This window comes from Natator depressus, chromosome 2 (genome assembly GCF_965152275.1).
Source record: "Natator depressus isolate rNatDep1 chromosome 2, rNatDep2.hap1, whole genome shotgun sequence".
NCBI lineage: Eukaryota > Metazoa > Chordata > Testudines > Cheloniidae > Natator > Natator depressus.
Genome location: NC_134235.1, coordinates 255,704,059 through 255,721,933, shown reverse-complemented (window position 1 = coordinate 255,721,933; position 17,875 = coordinate 255,704,059). Strand labels below are relative to the sequence as shown.

Sequence of the window (17,875 nt, the reverse complement as noted above, 5' to 3'; positions counted from 1 at the left end):
TCCCAGAAAACAAGGCGAACACCGTTCCGGCATGACTACAGCACTGGTCCTTGAGAGAAGTCATTGAGGGCTTCAACATGCTAAACTCTCGTGGGATGATGGGCAGAGCTGAGGTGTGTGTGTGGCGGGGAGGGTGTGTATTATTCTGGAAGGTGCTAATTGCCACCATCCGCCACTTCTTTGTACTATAGACAATTACAGAGGTGGCTGACCTGCTGAGGCTGCTAACCACAGGCCAGGGGAGTCTTTGTGTCCCCCTCTCCTGGTTTTCCGATTGCCATCAAACTCAAGCATGTGCTGCCTGCCCATGTCTAGAACGTTCTCTGCCATTTTGGAATTGATCGGACGTGGTTTTTCAAAGTTACGCTGTTACAGGCAAACAGAGGCATGCCTTCAAGTGAAGTGTAAGGCCTGCCATTGCTTGGGCAATAATTGATACTTAAACAAAACACTGTAACATTCATGTAAGTAGTTTAGTCCATGTTTGTTATTTTCCCTCCCTCCACTTTTAAGGAGTTCCTTGCTTGCTATTTGTCTTCATCTCTTCCTGGTGTGGCTTGGGAGACAGGCCAGTCCTCGCTTACAGATAGCCCCCCAACCTGAAGCAAATACTCACCAGCAACTACGCACCACACAACAAAAACACTAACCCAGGAACCTATCCTTGCAACAAACCCCGTTGCCAGCTCTGTCCACATATCTATTCAGGGGACACCATCATAGGACCTAATCACATTAGCCACCCCATCAGGGGCTCGTTCACCTGCACATCTACCAATGTGATATACGCCATCATATGGCAGCAATGCCCCTCTGCCATGTACGTTGGCCAAACCGGACAGTCTCTATGCAAAAGAATAAACGGACACAAATCAGACATCAAGAATTGTAACATTTAAAAACCAGTAGGAGAACACGTCAACGTTCCTGGACAGTCAATAACAGACTTTAAAATGGCCATTCTTCACGAAAAAAACTTCAAAAACAGACTCCAACAAGAAACTGCAGAACTGGAATTAATTTGCAAACTGGACACCATCAAATTAGGCCTGAATAAAGACCAGGAGTGGATGGGTCACTACAAGAACTAAAAACGAATTTCCCCATGCTAATTTCCCCCTACTGTTACTCACACCTTCTTGTCAACTGTTTGAAATGGGCCACCCTGATTACCACTACAAAAGTGATGTTTTCCTCATGCTGATAATAGCCCACTTTAATTGAATTGTCTCGTTAGAATTGGTAAGGCAACTCCCATTTTTTCATGTACTATGTGTATATATATCTTCCTACTGTATTTTCCACTCCGTGCATCTGATGAAGTGGGTTTTAGCCCACGAAAGCTTATGCCCAAATAAATTTGTTAGTCTCCAAGGTGCCACAAGTCCTCCTCGTTGTTAGAGCAAATCTAACGGCAATAAAGCAATTATGGTGATTCCAAAACCCTCACCACCTTTCACTGGATGCATAATAAAAACATCCTTAGGATTTTTGGGACATTGACCTCAAAGATAGAGGCCTCTGCCACTGAAGCCCATTGAAGTTTTGCCACCCACCACAACTAGCATTTATTGCAGTGCTGGCTGACCCAGATTTTACCTTAGGCCTTCAGTCTCCCTCTTGAAAGGGACATACATATTTAAGAATCACGTGAAGCTTCCATTCCTGAAGAGCTAGAGAGGTTGGGGTGTGTGGGAGCGATTCAGAGGATTGCATAGTCACCGGGCCACTGTCAGTGTGCAGTACGGGTAAGGGAAGGATTTATCATGAAATCCATCAACAGCAGCCACCAAAGGCACTGCATCTGATATTTCTCTAGCTATTGTTACAAGTAGCCACATAATAGAGTGTGATGCATTTGGAAAAACTGAAATCCTAGTGATCAGCAGGGCAGGGGCCTGGTAGACCAGGTGTCACAGGGTTCACTCACTGCTAGTGGCACCTCCTGCTGGCTGTCCTGGGAATTAGCTCTGCATTGTGCTTCCCTTCTGGCAAGATCTTCTCCTGTACTATCCTGCCCTGCAGCCCCTCGCACACCAGGGACTGCAGTCTCCTCTTCGTGGCTTGGCCCTCGGGCTGGGTCACTAAGATCCTCCCCTTCCAGGGAATTCAGAGTCCTTCCAGACCCACTGGCTGCCTAGCATCTCCAATGCCCTTTCCACTTGCCAGTGACTGCGAGGGGAACACAGGTCCACCCTCTAGCCCGGGTTCCAGCCCAGGAACTCTATAACAAGCAACCACAGTCCCTGCATACTCCTACCTCTTGCTGCTGTTTCCCTGGGCTTCTTCCTACTTATCTGGCTTCCCCCCTCTCTGGGTTTGCCACCTCCCTCCACTCAGGGAATGACTGCAGTCTACTTCCCTGCAGCCTTTCCCAGCAATCACTACCTATCTGTAGCCAGCTACCTGGCTTGATATAGGCCTCGCCTGTTCCTTCACAGATAAACCTGTTCCTCTAATCAGGGCTTTCCTTTCAGTATTCAATCTACTAGGTTAATTGGCCCACTTGCCCTCCATTAACCACTTCCACTCTTGTGCGGGGTGGGGTGGACAGCCCATTACACCAGGTTTCACTGTATTAGACATCTAAATTGTACATAATCCAGATCTCTCTGTGTGTATGTGTTTGTGTACGCCCTCGCTGATAATACTGAGAACTCAGTTTGCTCAGTGCAGTGGTTCTGTGGTTGTCCCTCCCCACTCGGCCTCACTATGTCACATAGTAAGCAGTCATTAAGAAGGTTAGGGCTCTGACCCTGTGGTCAGGACAGAACAGCACACAGTCTATTGCCCAGCCTCCTGGCAGAGGCAGATAGCAATCTACAATCTATTGCCTTGACCCTCTGGCCAGGGAGAGTAAAGAGCAGCTTTTAGCTACATCCTTCAAGCTGGAGCAGACAGCAGACGTAGTCTGGGGCTCTACTCCTCTGGGCAGGGCAGAGCCACAGGCCTTCTGGCCTGGGGTGAATAGACCCCCCACCTCAGGGGTGGGGTTGGCAGCAGGGGGAAGGAGGACCCAGGCCCCTCTACTCTACCAGGTCCCAGCCCAGAGCCCGAACAGTCGTGGGTGGTCCCACCACTGGGTCAGCAGGGAAGTCACCGAAACATGCTGACTCATTTACTGGCCACATAACTGGGCTAATGTCTGGTTCCCCTCAGCTACTTCCAACCACCCTTCCTTGGTGTGGCTCCTTCATCCATAGGTCTTCAGTCTCCTTGGGGTAAATGCATGGGACCCCTGTCCACCAACTCCTCTCCCCAGCTGGTCTCTTCCTGGGGCACTGCACAGCTCGGTCTCTGGTCCAGAGTTCCACAGCAAGGTAGAGATGTCTGGCTCCAGTCCAACTTAGCTGGAAGGCCTTCCTTTTATACTTCCTGTCCTGCCCCTCCACTTCTAGCACAGGGACAGGGCTAGCTTGGTTCTGCCCAGTCAGGAGATGTGGAGTGTTTCCTCCCTGTCAGGCTTGGAGGGAGGCCACTCTGCCTCACACACTCAGTTTGCGCCACAGCCCAGATTCTCCAAGGCATTTAGGTGCCTAACTTTCATTTATTTCAATGGGAGTTAGGAGCCCAAAGACTCTGGAAGTCCAGATCTGGGCCCACATGCTTTACAAACATCAGGCAAATTTTAGCTGCCAGTTACACCAGTATAAATCCAGAGTAATCCCTTTGTAACTCTAGTTGCACGGCCAAATTCCATTCTGTTGGAGTATCCTCATTGTGACTGATTACAGGGACAGATTCTGCTCTCAGACACACCGGTGTAAATGCAAAAATGATTCCCAACTTCAGTGGGATTACTCCATATTTACACCATTCTAGAAAAATCCTCCCAACAAATTATTACCATCCCCATGAGTTCACAGATAGGGAAACTGAGGCAGAGGCAGGTTGTGATTTGCCCAAAACAACTGATCCCAGTGCTAGAGCTGGGATTAATACTTGGTCCTTCGTGATTCCCAGGTCTGTGCTCCAACCGCTTATGCATACATCACTCCAGAATGAGTTCCACGCTGGAAACAGTACAATATGTGATAATGAAACATGTACAGCAATGAAATTCTCTAAAAATTCATTACACATTTGTGATGCTTGTCATTTCTACTTGGTCGGTGCACCTACTAGAAGAACGACTTGTCTCGGACACCTGGAGAACAAAGAAATCCTGCCTCCTGAATATGGCCCCAAAAATCTTCTTTAAGTGTAACCTGAACCGTTTGTTCACAAAAGCATACAGCAAGGGGTTGAGGCAACAATGAATAAAGGCAACGCTCTCAGTCACTTGCATAGCGTAGTCCAAGTGCTTGCTAGTTTCACAACCCTTAATCACATGGAGGTTTTGCAACAAATGCAGAAAGAGGGTAACGTTGTACGGGAACCATAGCACAAAGAAAACTACCACCAAAAGAAGGACCAGGCGGAGAGCTCTCTTCTTGCCAGGAGACATTAACGCAGTGAGGACACAAGCTACGCGGGAGTAGAAGAACACCATGCAAAGGAATGGAAAGAAGAAGCCTAGCAGGATCTGCTGGAATTGAAAGAGAAGCTGCCAGATGGAGTTGTGCAGACCATAGTCGAGGTGGCAAACTCGTCTCCCGTTGTGGAGATCCTGCACCTGCATGAAGATAAAGTCAGGAATAGACAGCGCTATGGAAATAACCCACACTACTGAAGAGACAAGGAAGCTCTTTCTTGGGGCCCTTAAGTTTTTATTGGACCAACCATGAACAATCTCCAGGTATTTGTCCAGACTCATGCAGCTGACAAAGAAGATGCCACTGTAGAAGTTGGTGGTGTAGATGACACTTATGATCTTGCAGAAGGCATTCCCAAACACCCACTGAGACGCTGCGTACATGGCCCAGAAGGGAAGGGTTACCACGAAAAGAAGGTCTGAAACGGTGAGATTCAGCAGATACACCTCGGTCATTTTCTTGTTCTTGGTATATTTGATCAAGATGGCAAAGAGTAGACAGTTCCCAGCCAATCCAAGCAGAAACACTGTTGTATAGAGCACTGGCAGGAACACCTTGCCAAACGCCTTGACATTTTCCTTTGTGCAAAGCAAAAACTGGATGTAATCCTCCTCCTCTAAGTATTGGTACTCGTAGTCAGTCAGGTTGGCTGGGTTATCTGTGGTATGCGGCATGGTAGACATTGGTACTGTTGCCACCCTTGGTGGTAAACTTTTCAAGAGACCCCTCTGTTACATTCTGCAATAAAAAAGTAAAGAGGACCAATAGTGCATTTCAAAAGACATTTTGATCTACATACGAAAAGTGAGGTTTGCATGCTAAGTAAGTTACTATGGAGATTTCTACCTCCACTTCATAGGTTTGAATCCATCCCAGGTTGACAGTGACTGACCCTCTGCCAGCTGTTTAGTGGCCTATGTTTGGTGACCTCAGCCCAGTCCCTGGTGGAGATGCCTACATCACCGGTCTCTGCACAAGGTGTCAAAAATTCAACAGCTCTGGAGACAAAACTATACTCTTGCCTCTTTGGAGTGGAGCCCTCAGATCAGGTCTGAGGAACACTGAGGCAGTGTGGGATGCCTGCTGCTCTCCATGCTGTACCTGAGAAGTACATGAGGCCTTATAAAAAGAGAGAATGACAGATGACAGGAACGCTATGGCTTCACTGCAAAAAGAGGTGTGATTTTACGTCAAGATAGCTAGCTTGACGTAAAATCCTCATGCAGCCAAGACACAGGTAGTTTTTAGTCCTTGATGAAGCTAGTCAAGATCAACATCGTTGTTATGATTTGGGGGATCTGTCTGTACAGTGTATGAATTCTGTTTGAGATGATTAACTCTGTATATATGACCACATGAGATTGCAAACTCCATTTTGATTGTAAGGCTGGTCTTCACTTTTCTACTGTCTTTTAACCTCCATCTAGAACTAGGATTCAAGTGGGGTGTTGGCACATGGATAACAACAGAGGGTTCTTGACTTAAAGGGCTCTCCCGCTGAAATAGAATAGTTCTGAATGACAGACTGGCTTCCCACCAGGAGAAACGGGTAATCAAGGGGGAGGTCACCTTGGCACTAAGTCACCTGACAGGGGTCTGTGGTCACCTGTTGAGGCTAATGACACAGGGACAAGAAGGTTATAAAAAGAGAGGCGCTGAGCTATTTGGGGCCAGATCAAGATGATGGAGAAGCAACCCAGCATGGAGGAGCCTATGAAGCAGGGGACCGTGCCTGAACACAGATGGTCCTCCAAGGACTCCCAAGGGAAGGGCGAGCTAATGAGGGGCATTGTGCTTGGGATGTTTGTTATGATCTAAATGATCTGTACTCTCTTCTGCTTTATCTGTTAAGTGAAAGAGTGATGGTGTTAGAATGTAGGCAAAGTGTCTCCCTGTGTTCTGTGCTCTCTGGTACCATGTGCACCCTTGAAGAGGTAAACCAGATGGCTCAAAACTTCTGGTGGGAGTCTGGGAGAGGGTGTGTTTAAGCTACGGGTCAGTCTGGAGGAGTCAGCACTGAGCCCAGGAGCTAGGCAACTAGAATTGGGGTGTAGCTCTCAGGAGCGTTGCCAGACAAAGGGTCTGCACCTGGATACTATGCCTGGGAACCCCCCAAAATGGGGCGGTAGATGGTCTCTGTTCAGGCTCCAGAAGCTTAAGACACAGTGGACACATCAGCTGGGTTCCCTCACAACAGTCTGGTGAGTGACCATGGGATGGTGCTCAACTGGGACCTGTGAGACCTATACCCACACCTGGGGTGGACCTCGCCGATCTACGATGAGGTAAAAATGGCAGTGCCCTGTCTCCTCCAGGATCTTACGTGGAGATAACTACCTCTGTTTTGGAGTGAAGACTAAGGCTATGTCTACACTTGCAGAGTTTTTGCGCTGTCAGTTTCAACAGTGACAGTGAACCGGTGAAAGAAAAGCGCTGGTTTGTGTACTCACTTTCACAGGCGAGTGTTTACATTTGCAGCACTTCCATTGCTGATGAGAGCAGCGCCATGAGGGCAGCTATCCCACAGCGCAGCTCTGTCCATTTTGATGGTGGGCCTTGTGGGAAGAGGGCCAGGGGAGGATCGCGGAGCATCCTGGGTCCCTGCACAGCCTCCTCTCCCTAAACACTGATCAGCTCCAGTAGTTCAGCATTGCTCCAAGCAGGGGATCGTCTGCTCCATGGAGCAAGCATTGTCACCTGGCCAGATAAGTGAGCACTTGCCAAGAAAACAGGAAGGGGAGCTTCCAAAGTTCCCCGGGACTTTATGGGGGGGGTGGTGGATGTCTGTTTACCTAGCATCACAATAGCGGAGCTGCTGGCCAGAGTCATTGCCTAAGTGCCCTGGGATATCCTGCAGAGGCTAAAAGCTCTGTAAACAGGAAAAACAGGTCTGCACATCACCGCAAAAGAAAAAGCTGTACGCCTCTCGTGGAGGTGGTTTTCTTTGAGGTGAAACTTCTGAGTTTCACTACAAAAAGTCATTGGCAAGTGTGGTTTTTGCACACACACACACAAAAAGGACATTTTCCGCTTTAAATGGCAAGTGTAGACATTCCCCAAGGCCTTTTTGCGCAGGAACAGGTATTGACGCTAAGCAAAACCAGCGCAGGTTAAAATTAGCAGGTCAAGTAACCTGTGTGTGACCCTGAGAGGCATGTTGAGAGGCATTGCAATTGTAATCAGGACAGTTCACTTGTGCCTGGGCATCAGAGATACTAAAAGAGGTTCCTAGGCTAGGCCTATTCATATGTGTTGATAAGAAATCAAGGAAGATACTGTGTGTATGTTTATGTCTGTCTATATCCTGCAATTCTAACTAACTTTAAAATCAAAGGTGTATATACCGCATGAATCTAATGAATATTACCTATATATCTGCAATGACTGGGAGTGATCAGCAGCAGAAAACTGAAGCTTTTTACAGTCATCAACAGCCTCACTAGAATCTGATGTGCAATCTGTCCCCCCAAATCCTGACAGCTCTGGAAAACCAGGTCAGTCCAGATCAACAGGCGTGGGAAAGAGAAAAACATACAGTGTAGCATTAGTACTTTTTGTAAGTGGCAACAGTTATATAATCAGGAGCTAATGAATCCCCACCTAAAACTAGGGCAAGGAAAGAGCAATATTATATTGTCTGCAGCCTTAGTGTATAGCCTGATAGAAAAGAGACAGTGAATTCCATAGGCAAAAGGTAATGATTTTCTCAGATCCAAGAGACAAGAAAAGAATTGGAGGACGTTAGAAATTATGTGGTGGAAAATAACTCTCCAAATGTCAGTGCTCTGAGTGCAAGCACTGCATAGAATTAAATTAGATAGTAAGTAATCACAAAAAACCCCCCTACAAATTGATTGTCATAAAGAAACAGACGATGGAAAATAATAAAAGGTAAATGTCTAACAGCATGTATATGTTTCTGAATACCACAAGCTTCGTGGGATCACCAATAGAATTATACAAATTTACAAATTATCAAAGCTGCAAGATCAGACAATACAAATCCAGTCAATACTACATAGCCATAATATGTTAGGGTGGGGATAATAGTAATAAAATGGGGGAATACATACATATTTGCTAGTAATTTTGAAGACCGAGAGTTTGTGTTTAAATCATTACCCTATTCTCTCTCCCAATACCCATCTGCTTCTGTCATCCACCTGTTGCAAGGCAAAGCATTTCAAAGGGGATTAGTGATTACAGGGCCTTACTTTCTGAGGCTGGGATTTTCAAAGTTGTCCAATGGAGTTATATACTCGGAGCCCAATAAATGTCAATGGGAGTTGGACACCTTAACTTCCTGGGACTCCTTTGAACATGCCAACCTGAGTATCCAATTTGAATCACTATAAAGAGATCTCTTTTTCGCTGCTACTTTGCGGGGTCCATAGTGAGTCCTGTCAGGGAAATGACATTACCCAGGAACATAAGAACCTAAGAATGGTCATACTGGGTCAGACCAATGGTCCATCTAGCCCAGTATCATGTCTTCTGATAGTGGCCAATGCCAGATGTTTCAGAGGGAATGAACAGAACAGGCAATCATTGAGTGACCCCTGCCCTGTCATCCACTCCCGGCTTCTGGCAGTCAGAGGCTAGGGGATCCCAGAACACGGTTGTATCCCTAACCATCTTGGCTTGTAACCATTGATGGACCTATCCTCCATGAACGTATCGAGTTCTTTAAACCGTTATACTTTTGGCCTTCACAACATCCCCGGCAAAGAGTTCCACAGATTGACTGTGTGTTGTGCGAAGAAATACTTCCTTTTGTTTGTTTTAAACTTGCTGCCTATTAATTTCAGTGGGTGACTGTGATTCTTCTGTTATGTGAAAAGTAACTAAGATTTCCCTATTCACTTTCTCCACACCATTCATGAGTGTACAGCCCTCTATCATATTCCTCAATCAGACGTCTCTTTTCCAAGCTGAAATGGCCCCATATTTTTAACCTCTCCTCATATGGAAGCTGTTCTATACCCTTAATCATTTTTGTTGCCATTCTCTGTACCTTCTCCAATTCTAATATATCTTTCTTGAGCTGGAACAACCAGAACTGCATTCAGTATTCAAGATGTGGGCGTACCATGGATTTATATAGTGTCATTATGATAATTTCTGTCTTATTATTTATCTCTTCCCTCACGGTTCCTAACATTCTGTTAGCTTTTTGACTGCCGCTACACACTGAGCAGATATTTTCAGAAAACTATCCATGATGACTCCAAGATCTCTTTCTTGAGGAGTAACAGCTAATTTAGAACCCATTGTTTTGTATGTATAGTTGGGATTATGTTTTCCATTACTTTGCATTTATCAACATTGAATTTCATCTGTGTTTTGTTGTCCAGTCACCCAGTTTTGTGAGGTCCCTTTGTAACTCTTCACAGTCTGCTTTGGACTTAACTATCTTGAGTAATTTAGTATCATCGGCAAATTTTGCCACCTCACTGTTTACCCCATTTTCTAGATCATTTATGAATATTTTGAACAGCACTGGTCCCAGTAGACATCCCTGGGGTCACCACTATTTACCTCTCTCCATTCTGAAAAATGACCATTTATTCCTACCCTTTATTTCCTATCTTATAACCAGTTACTGATCCATGAGAGGACCTTCCCTCTTACCTCATGACTGCTTACTTTGCATAAGAGCCTTTGATAAGGGACCTTGTCAAAGGCTTTCTGAAAGTCCAAATATACTATATCTACTAGATCACCATTGTCCATGTTTGTCGACCCCCTCAAAGAAGTCTAATAGATTGGTGAGGCATGATTTCCTTTTACAAAAGCCGCGTTGACTCTTCCCCAACAAATCGTGTTCATATGTGTCTGATAATTCTGTTCTTTACTATAGTTTCAACCAATTTGCCTTGTACTGAAATCAGGCTTACCAGCCTGTAGTTGCCAGGAGCCTTTGTTAAAAATTGGTGTCCCATTAGCTATCCTCCAATCATCTGGCACATAAGCTGATTTATGGGGACTGATTGTGCATGCTGCTTCCCAGAGAAGGTTTTGATCCTTCCAGGACTGTCATACCCTCATCCACATACTGCCATTCTTTACTGTGTGTGTGGCTAAAACGACGAGATTAAGGGAGAGAAGAGGCTGTAGTTATCCCAGGACCTGATCCAAAGCCCCTTCAAATCAGTGGAGAGACCTCCATTGACATCTGAGCTTTGGTTCAGGCCCTAAGTGAAATGGGCCAGGAGGCCTCGTGCTCACTGCTACATGCTTTGGGGTATGTCTACATTGCATTCAGGAGGGGTGCCTGCAGGATGTATAGGCAGCCGTGGGCTAGCTTTGATCAAGTAGCTTGCCAAAAACAGCAGTGTAACCAACAGTGGCACAGGCTAGCTGCCCAAGCAGGTACCCTCCACCCCCACTGGGTCCCAGAGCTCCGGCTCCAGCCCAAGCCCAAACATTACACAGCAATTTTTCAGCCCTAGAGCTCAAGTCAGCTGACCTAGGCCAGCTGTGGGGTTTTTTATTCCCACGTCGATGTACGGTAAGAATCTAGGATCTGGTCCAAAGCCCACTGAAGTCAGTGGAAAGATTCCCATTAACGTCAGTGAGCTTTGGATCAGGCTCCAGTATAGCTAGTAAACCATCTAATACAAAAGAAGAAAAGGAAACACCTCAAATCCCTTATGGAAATTTTTTTCAGAGGTTCAAATTTAAATGAAATTAACTTACAAATGCTTTCTCCTGATCCTCTCCTGTTACAGTCCAGCCATCTGACTCTGCTGTAGCAGCTTCTCCGCTGATCGCTTTGGCTGCGAACAGATAAGGGAAGGAAACATGACAGGAAAATGAGTGCTTGGATTTTTTTTTTTTGGCCTTTTATCTTATTTGCATAGAGCAGATCAAAGTGACCTAATCATAATTCATAGAATTTAAGGCCAGAACGGACCATGAGGCTCATCTAGTCCAACTTCATACATAACATGGTCCACACCCAATAACATCTGCACTAAGCCCATAACTTCTGGTTGACCTATTGCCGCTTTTAGAAAGTCGTCCAGTTTTGATTTAAAGAGTGCACGTGATGGAGAATCCACTACATCCTGCGTTTCACTAGTTAATTACCTTCACCATTAAAAATGGATACCTTATTTCTAATCTAATCTAATCTGAATTTGTCTAGTTTCAACTTCAAACCACTGGATCTCGTAATGCCTTTTTCTGCTAGATTAAAGAGCTGTACTGTCAGAAATCTCTTCCCCATCTAAGTACTTGTAGACCATGATCAAGTAATCTCTCGATCTCTTTGATGAACTAAATCGATAGAGCTTCTTTAGTCTCTCACTATAAGGCATATTTTCCAGATCCCAAAAATAGTATAACCTCTATAGTATTCATTACCATGTATTTTTTGACAGGTTTCCATGCCCCATTTAGGGTTTAGGTCCTGCCCTCTGTCCCCGTTTCCGCTGGCGTCAAAGTTTGGTGCTGTCGGCCATTTTGAAAAATGTTATGTTTGAATAGGGGGAATGTTGCCTGCTGGTCATCTTGGGAATTAGCTCTTGTCCAGCCTGGAGCGCCCTCTGCAGGCCAGTGTCTCACCTGCCTTAGGGACCCCGTGTCCCTCCCAGACCCCGGTGCCCCTTTACCTCAGGGCTCTGCCCCAGCAGTACCCCCTTACTCTGGGTCTCCCCTCCTAGGGGAACCCCCAACCCTCTAAACCCACCTTGCTTCAGTGGCTACTGCCAGTCATCATCTAGCCCCCTCTCACTGGGGCAGACTGCAGTCTGTAAAGGCCACTCATCACTGGCAAGGGAGTCAGACCAGCTGCCTCCGCCTAACCCCGGGCTACATGTCTGCAACCCCTGTAGCTGCTTTGGCCTTTGGCAAGGCCCGCAGCCTCGGATTTGCCCAGCTGGAGCTCCCCAGCTCCTCTTGCCTTTCCCCAGCACTGCTCTACTCCCAGTACCCTGAGCTCCCAGGCAGCCAGGTCCTTCTCTCTCCACAGCTAAAACGATGAGATTAAGGGAGAGAAGAGGCTGTAGTTATCCCAGGGCCTGATCCAAAGCCCCTTCAAATCAGTGGAGAGACCCCCCTTACATCTGAGCTTTGGTTCAGGCCCTAAGTGAAATGGGCCAGGAGGCCTCATGTAGAGGTACCGTGCTCACTGCTACATGCTTTGGGGTATGTCTACATTGCATTCAGAAAGGGTGCCTGCAGGATGTGTAGGCAGCCGTGGGCTAGCTTTGATCAAGTAGCTTGCCAAAAACAGCAGTGTAATTCACAGTGGCACAGGTTAACTGCCCAAGCAGGTACCCTCCACCCCCACAGGGTCCCAGAGCTCCGGCTCCAGCCCAAGCCCAAACATTACACAGCAATTTTTCAGCCCTAGAGCCCGAGTCCTGTGAGCCCAAGTCAGCTCACCTAGGCCAGCTGTGGGTTTTTTTATTCCCATGTCAATGTACGGTAAGAATCTAGGATCTGGTCCAAAGCCCACTGAAGTCAGTGGAAAGATTCCCATTAACTTCAGTGAGCTTTGGATCAGGCTCCAGTATAGCTAGTAAACCATCTAATACAAAAGAAGAAAAGGAAACACCTCAAATCCCTTATGGAAATTTTTTCAGAGGTTCAAATTTAAAATAAAATTAACTTACAAATGCTTTCTCCTGATCCTCTCCTGTTACAGTCCAGCCATCTGACTCTGCTGTAGCAACTTCTCCACTGATTGCTTTGTCTGCTAACAGATAAGGGAAGGAAACAGGACAGGAAAAAGAGTGCTTGGATTTTTTTTTTATTTTTTTTGGGTCTGTTTTCTTATTTGCATAGAGCAGAGCAAAGTGACCTAATCATAATTCATAAAATTTAAGGCCAGAACGGACCATGAGGCTCATCTAGTCCAACTTCATACATAACATGGTCCACACCCAATAACATCTGCACTAAGCCATAACTTCTGGTTGACCTATTGCCATTTTTAGAAAGTCGTCCAGTTTTGATTTAAAGAGTGCAAGTGATGGAGAATCCACTACATCCCGCGTTTCACTAGTTAATTACCTTCACCGTTAAAAATGGATACCTTATTTCTAATCTAATCTAATCTGAATTTGTCTAGTTTCAACTTCAAACCACTGGATCTCGTAATGCCTTTTTCTGCTAGATTAAAGAGCTGTACTGTCAGAAATCTCTTCCCCATCTAAGTACTTGTAGACCATGATCAAGTAATCTCTCGATCTCTTTGATGAACTAAATCGATAGAGCTTCTATAGTCTCTCACCATAAGGCATATTTTCCAGATCCCGAAGCATTCTTGGAGCTCTATTGGAACTTTTTCAATTGGTTATCTGCCATTTCGGTCATTGCTTTCCAGGATACAGTGCCCTGTCTTATAAATGTAACTTACATTCTTTGTTCTTGAATGTACAACTTTTCATTTGGCTGTGTGAAAACATTTTGTGCAAATGAGCCCACTTTGCCAAGCAATCCAGGTTAATCTATATAACTGACCTGTCTCCATTATTTTACCAGGAATTATTTCATATTTTCTTCATTGACACAGATATTGAATAGCATTGAGCCAAGAACAGATCTCTGCACAGCGCCACTAGAAACACCCTTATTTGGAGGATTATTTCCCCATTGGCAGTTACTGTCTGCAGTGTATCAGTTAATCATCTTTCAGTCCATTTAATATGGTCTATATTGATTTTGGATAGTGCTAAAAATTTTTATCAGAATGTTATTTGGGACTAAGTGAAATGCCTTACAGAAATCTAAGTATGCTATTCATGGTTACTTTTTTCAACCAAAACTGTAATCTCATCAAAAAACACTATTACACTTGTTTGGCAAGACCTATTTTCCATAAAACCATGTTGACTGGCATTAATTATGCTACCATCCTTGAATTCTTTGCTGATCAAAATCCATATCAACCTTTCCATGATTTTGCCCAGGCTCAGTGTTAGGCTCAGTGGTCTATAGTTTCCCAGGTCATCCCATTTACTTGTTTTTAAATATTAGTACAACATTTGCTTTTTCTCAGTTCTCTTGAACTTCCTCAGTGTTTTAAGATTTGTTAAATGTCAACATTAATGGTTAGTGAGATCCTCAGCCAATTCTTTTAATACTTTTGGGTCTAAGTCATCCAGTCCTGCAAATCTGAAAAAGTTTAACTTTAGTAGTTGCTCCTTAACATCCTCCCTAGTTAATGATGAAATAGAAAGTATTTCATTATCACTTGTAGTTATGAATGCATCATCCTGCTGCTTTCTGAATACAGAACAGAAATATTTATTGAATACTTCTGTCTCTTCTGCATCATTATTGAAGAGGTCTGTCAGTTAAGGCCCTGGACTGGGATTCAAAAGATATAGATTTGAGTCCCACCTCTGCCACTGGCTTCCTGTCTGACCTTGGGCAAGTCATTTAATCTCTCTGTGCCTCAGTGCCTATCTGTAAAGTGGGGACAGTAATATTTCCTTTTCTCTACTCTTTATCTGTCTGGTCTATTTAGACTGTAAGCTCTTCATAGTGGGGATTGTCTCTTACTATGCCTATGTAAAGCAGATGGGAGTTCTGGATGCTTCTCTAATGCTGCTGCTACTACTAAGAGACTTCCCTTCTAAATCTGCCTGCTTCTGCATCCAGAAAATTGGAGCAATTTTATGCCATTTCTCAATATTTTGAGGAAATTCCACCTCCCCGGAGTCAATGATCCACTTGATCTCCAAAGTTCACACATGCTGAATTTTGTAAAAGCCACTGTAAGACGTGCCCCATGGCACAGCCCAGCCCTCAGTGAGTGGAGGAAGCAGCACCACGAGTCACTGGGCCTGGTTCTCACTTATGCCAAGGCCCTTTTACACCATTCTGAGCCTTAAAGTCGGTGGAAACAGTTACCTGAGAATAACCCCAGCACAGAGCGCCTGCCAAGCTAGGTCAGAGCCGGTGTAAGGAGTTTACACTGGTCTGGCTCCCAACCTACAGCATCAGAGGCATGCTGGGAGCATGTTGTGACGTTGCACTCCATATGATTTAATGAAAATATGCTAATGAGTGTGAATATAATGTAACTGGAATGTGCTTCATGCAAAACGTCTCTTGTAAGGTATCACAAAGCTTATAATCTACTGAGTGTGGTCATCCTATTTGTATAAATGTATCATTCTTGTATCTAAAACTAGAAATATGAAATATAACTCTGAGGTCCTCTTGTAATTATGCAAAGTGTGGGCCATTCATGGTGGCTTGGAATCTTGATGGCTCCCATCAACTAGGACAATTGGTTGTAAATGACTCTGTTTACTTGCAAGCCTTTCTGTGAGTCAGGCCATGAAGACTAAGGGCTTAGGGTCTCACAGGACATGTGACCATGTCACCTGGTACTAGAATCCATCTTAAACCTGGTGCTTTTCCATTTAGACGGAGGGGTGGGGACGCAGAGAGACAAAAGATTCCTGCCTTGTCCCAAAGCTATATAAGGGGGTGGAACAGAACAAAGGGAGCTGCAGTCATGAGAAATCTCCTAGCTACCACCTGAGCTGGAACAAGGGCTGTACAAAGGGAAAGGATTGGGCCCAGGCTAGAATGGAGTCTAGTCTGTGAAAGAAGCTTATTGGAACATTTCTAGGGGTGAGATTTCATCTGTAATTTCTTACCGTATTAGGCTTAGACTTGCGTGTTTTGTTTTATTTTGCTTGGTAACTTACTTTGTTCTGTCTGTTATTACTTGGAACCACTTAAATCCTACTTGTTATATTTAATAAAATCACTTTCGTTTATTAATTAACCCAGAGTAAGTAATTAATACGTGGGGGAGCAAACAGCTGTGCATCTCTCTCTATCAGTGTTATAGAGGGCAGACAATGTATGAGTTTACCCTGTATAAGCTTTATACAGAGTAAAACGGATTTATTTAGATCCCACTGGGAGCTGGGTGTCTGGGTGCTAGAGACAGGAGCACTTAAGCTGTTTTCAGTTAAGTCTGCAGCTTTGGGGCGCGTGGTTCAGACCCTGGGTCTGTGTTGGAGAAGACTGGCGTGTCTGGCTCAACAAGGCAGGGTTCTGGAGGCCCAAACTGGCAGAGAAAATGGGCTCAGAGGTAGTCTCAGCACATCAGGTGACAGTCCCAAGGGGGTTTCTGTAATCGAACACATGTATGGGGCATGAGCAGAGAGTGTACTGCACTATGGCTGGTCTCACATCCCGGGACTCGGAGGGTCATGGAATACAGGTGTTATTAAGTGCTGTGGAAAGTTGTTGCTGCAGCATTGCGTTGCTGTTTTTGGAGTTCTGATGTCACCTGCACCAGCAGATCGTTCAACAGGTTAATCCCGCAGCCCTCTGTTATTTGTCAGACGAACCACCGGCTCGGTTCAGTGGCAAAGGCACTCGGTCGGGTTTATTGTCGTCAAAGCACGGTACGACTGTCCCATAAGAGCTACAGGTTCACTCCCATACGCACCACCTGGTGCTGCTGCCCCCTCGGCTGGACAAAGATGGCCCTCCAATGATGTCTGCATTTATACATTGATCCAAAAAAATTCCAAATCACACTCCAGACATTGCTACCTACCACCTTTCTTGTACCTGTTAGTTCAAACAAAACATCCTTATCCATTATCCTGTCATCCCAGCCTGATTTTATGAGGGGTCAGTGTGTTCCTGTACCATCGCCTAAGAATTTGTTTACGTAGTTCTTGAGAACTCTGGGTGTTCTTCTACCATCCTCTCCAGGCAGGAATGTGCTTACTTGGTTAGCCAATACCTAGTGTGTTGTTATTTTGCCAAGGCCAGGCCTACTCTGGTTCACAGCCTTTGGTTCATACTGTTAGTTACGCCTAGGGCTCTGGCAAGGCCTACAAAAGGGAGTGCAAAGGTGGTTTAAAGAAGCATTTTCTCTCTCCTTCCATCATGTCTACCCAAAGCAATGGGATAGAGTAACTGAGAATCAGGCCTGTTGCTGAAAACATCACAGTGCAAAAATGTTAAATGCACTTAACAATATACACACACACACACACACACACACACACACAGCGTCAAATACACGCACGCACAATTACACTCACACACCACCCCAAAGGGGAATGTAGTGGGAGACAATACTGCAAAAAGTCATTACGTTGTGCAGTGGTGCCAATCTGTTTGTGAACAGATGTGGACTCTTGGCTCTAAAATGCCCCAAGTGCTGCTGGGAAACTTCTGAGGTGGGTTTGAGATGGGTATACTAAAGAACAGGGTGGGAGCACTAGAGGAGGAAGGGAAATCTCAGGAGAGCAGAAGAGTATGTTAATGTTGTCTTTATGATCAGCAGTTTGGTCTGGTGGTTAGAGCAAAACTATGGCCCAGCTCAGACAAGTCATTTAATCTTTCTGCCTCAGTTTCCCCATCTGTGAAATGGGAATGATAGTTCGCTTCCTCCCTCATAGGGG

At 45.2% G+C, this 17,875-nt stretch overlaps 1 protein-coding gene across 1 annotated transcript; it reads right to left on the bottom strand.

Moving 5' to 3' along the window:
- Positions 1–4,075: 4,075 nt before the first annotated feature.
- ACKR2 (atypical chemokine receptor 2) lies at positions 4,076–5,158 on the bottom strand. The gene has a single exon (XM_074943445.1). The coding sequence runs from the start codon at positions 5,156–5,158 to the stop codon at positions 4,076–4,078; it is 1,083 nt and encodes a 360-aa protein (XP_074799546.1).
- Between the last annotated feature and the right edge of the window lie 12,717 nt (positions 5,159–17,875).

Excerpts from the sequence above, each read along its gene's own strand:
- ACKR2 (XM_074943445.1), bottom strand. The coding sequence starts at position 5,158 with ATGTCTACCATGCCGCATACCACAGATAACCCAGCCAACCTGACTGAC.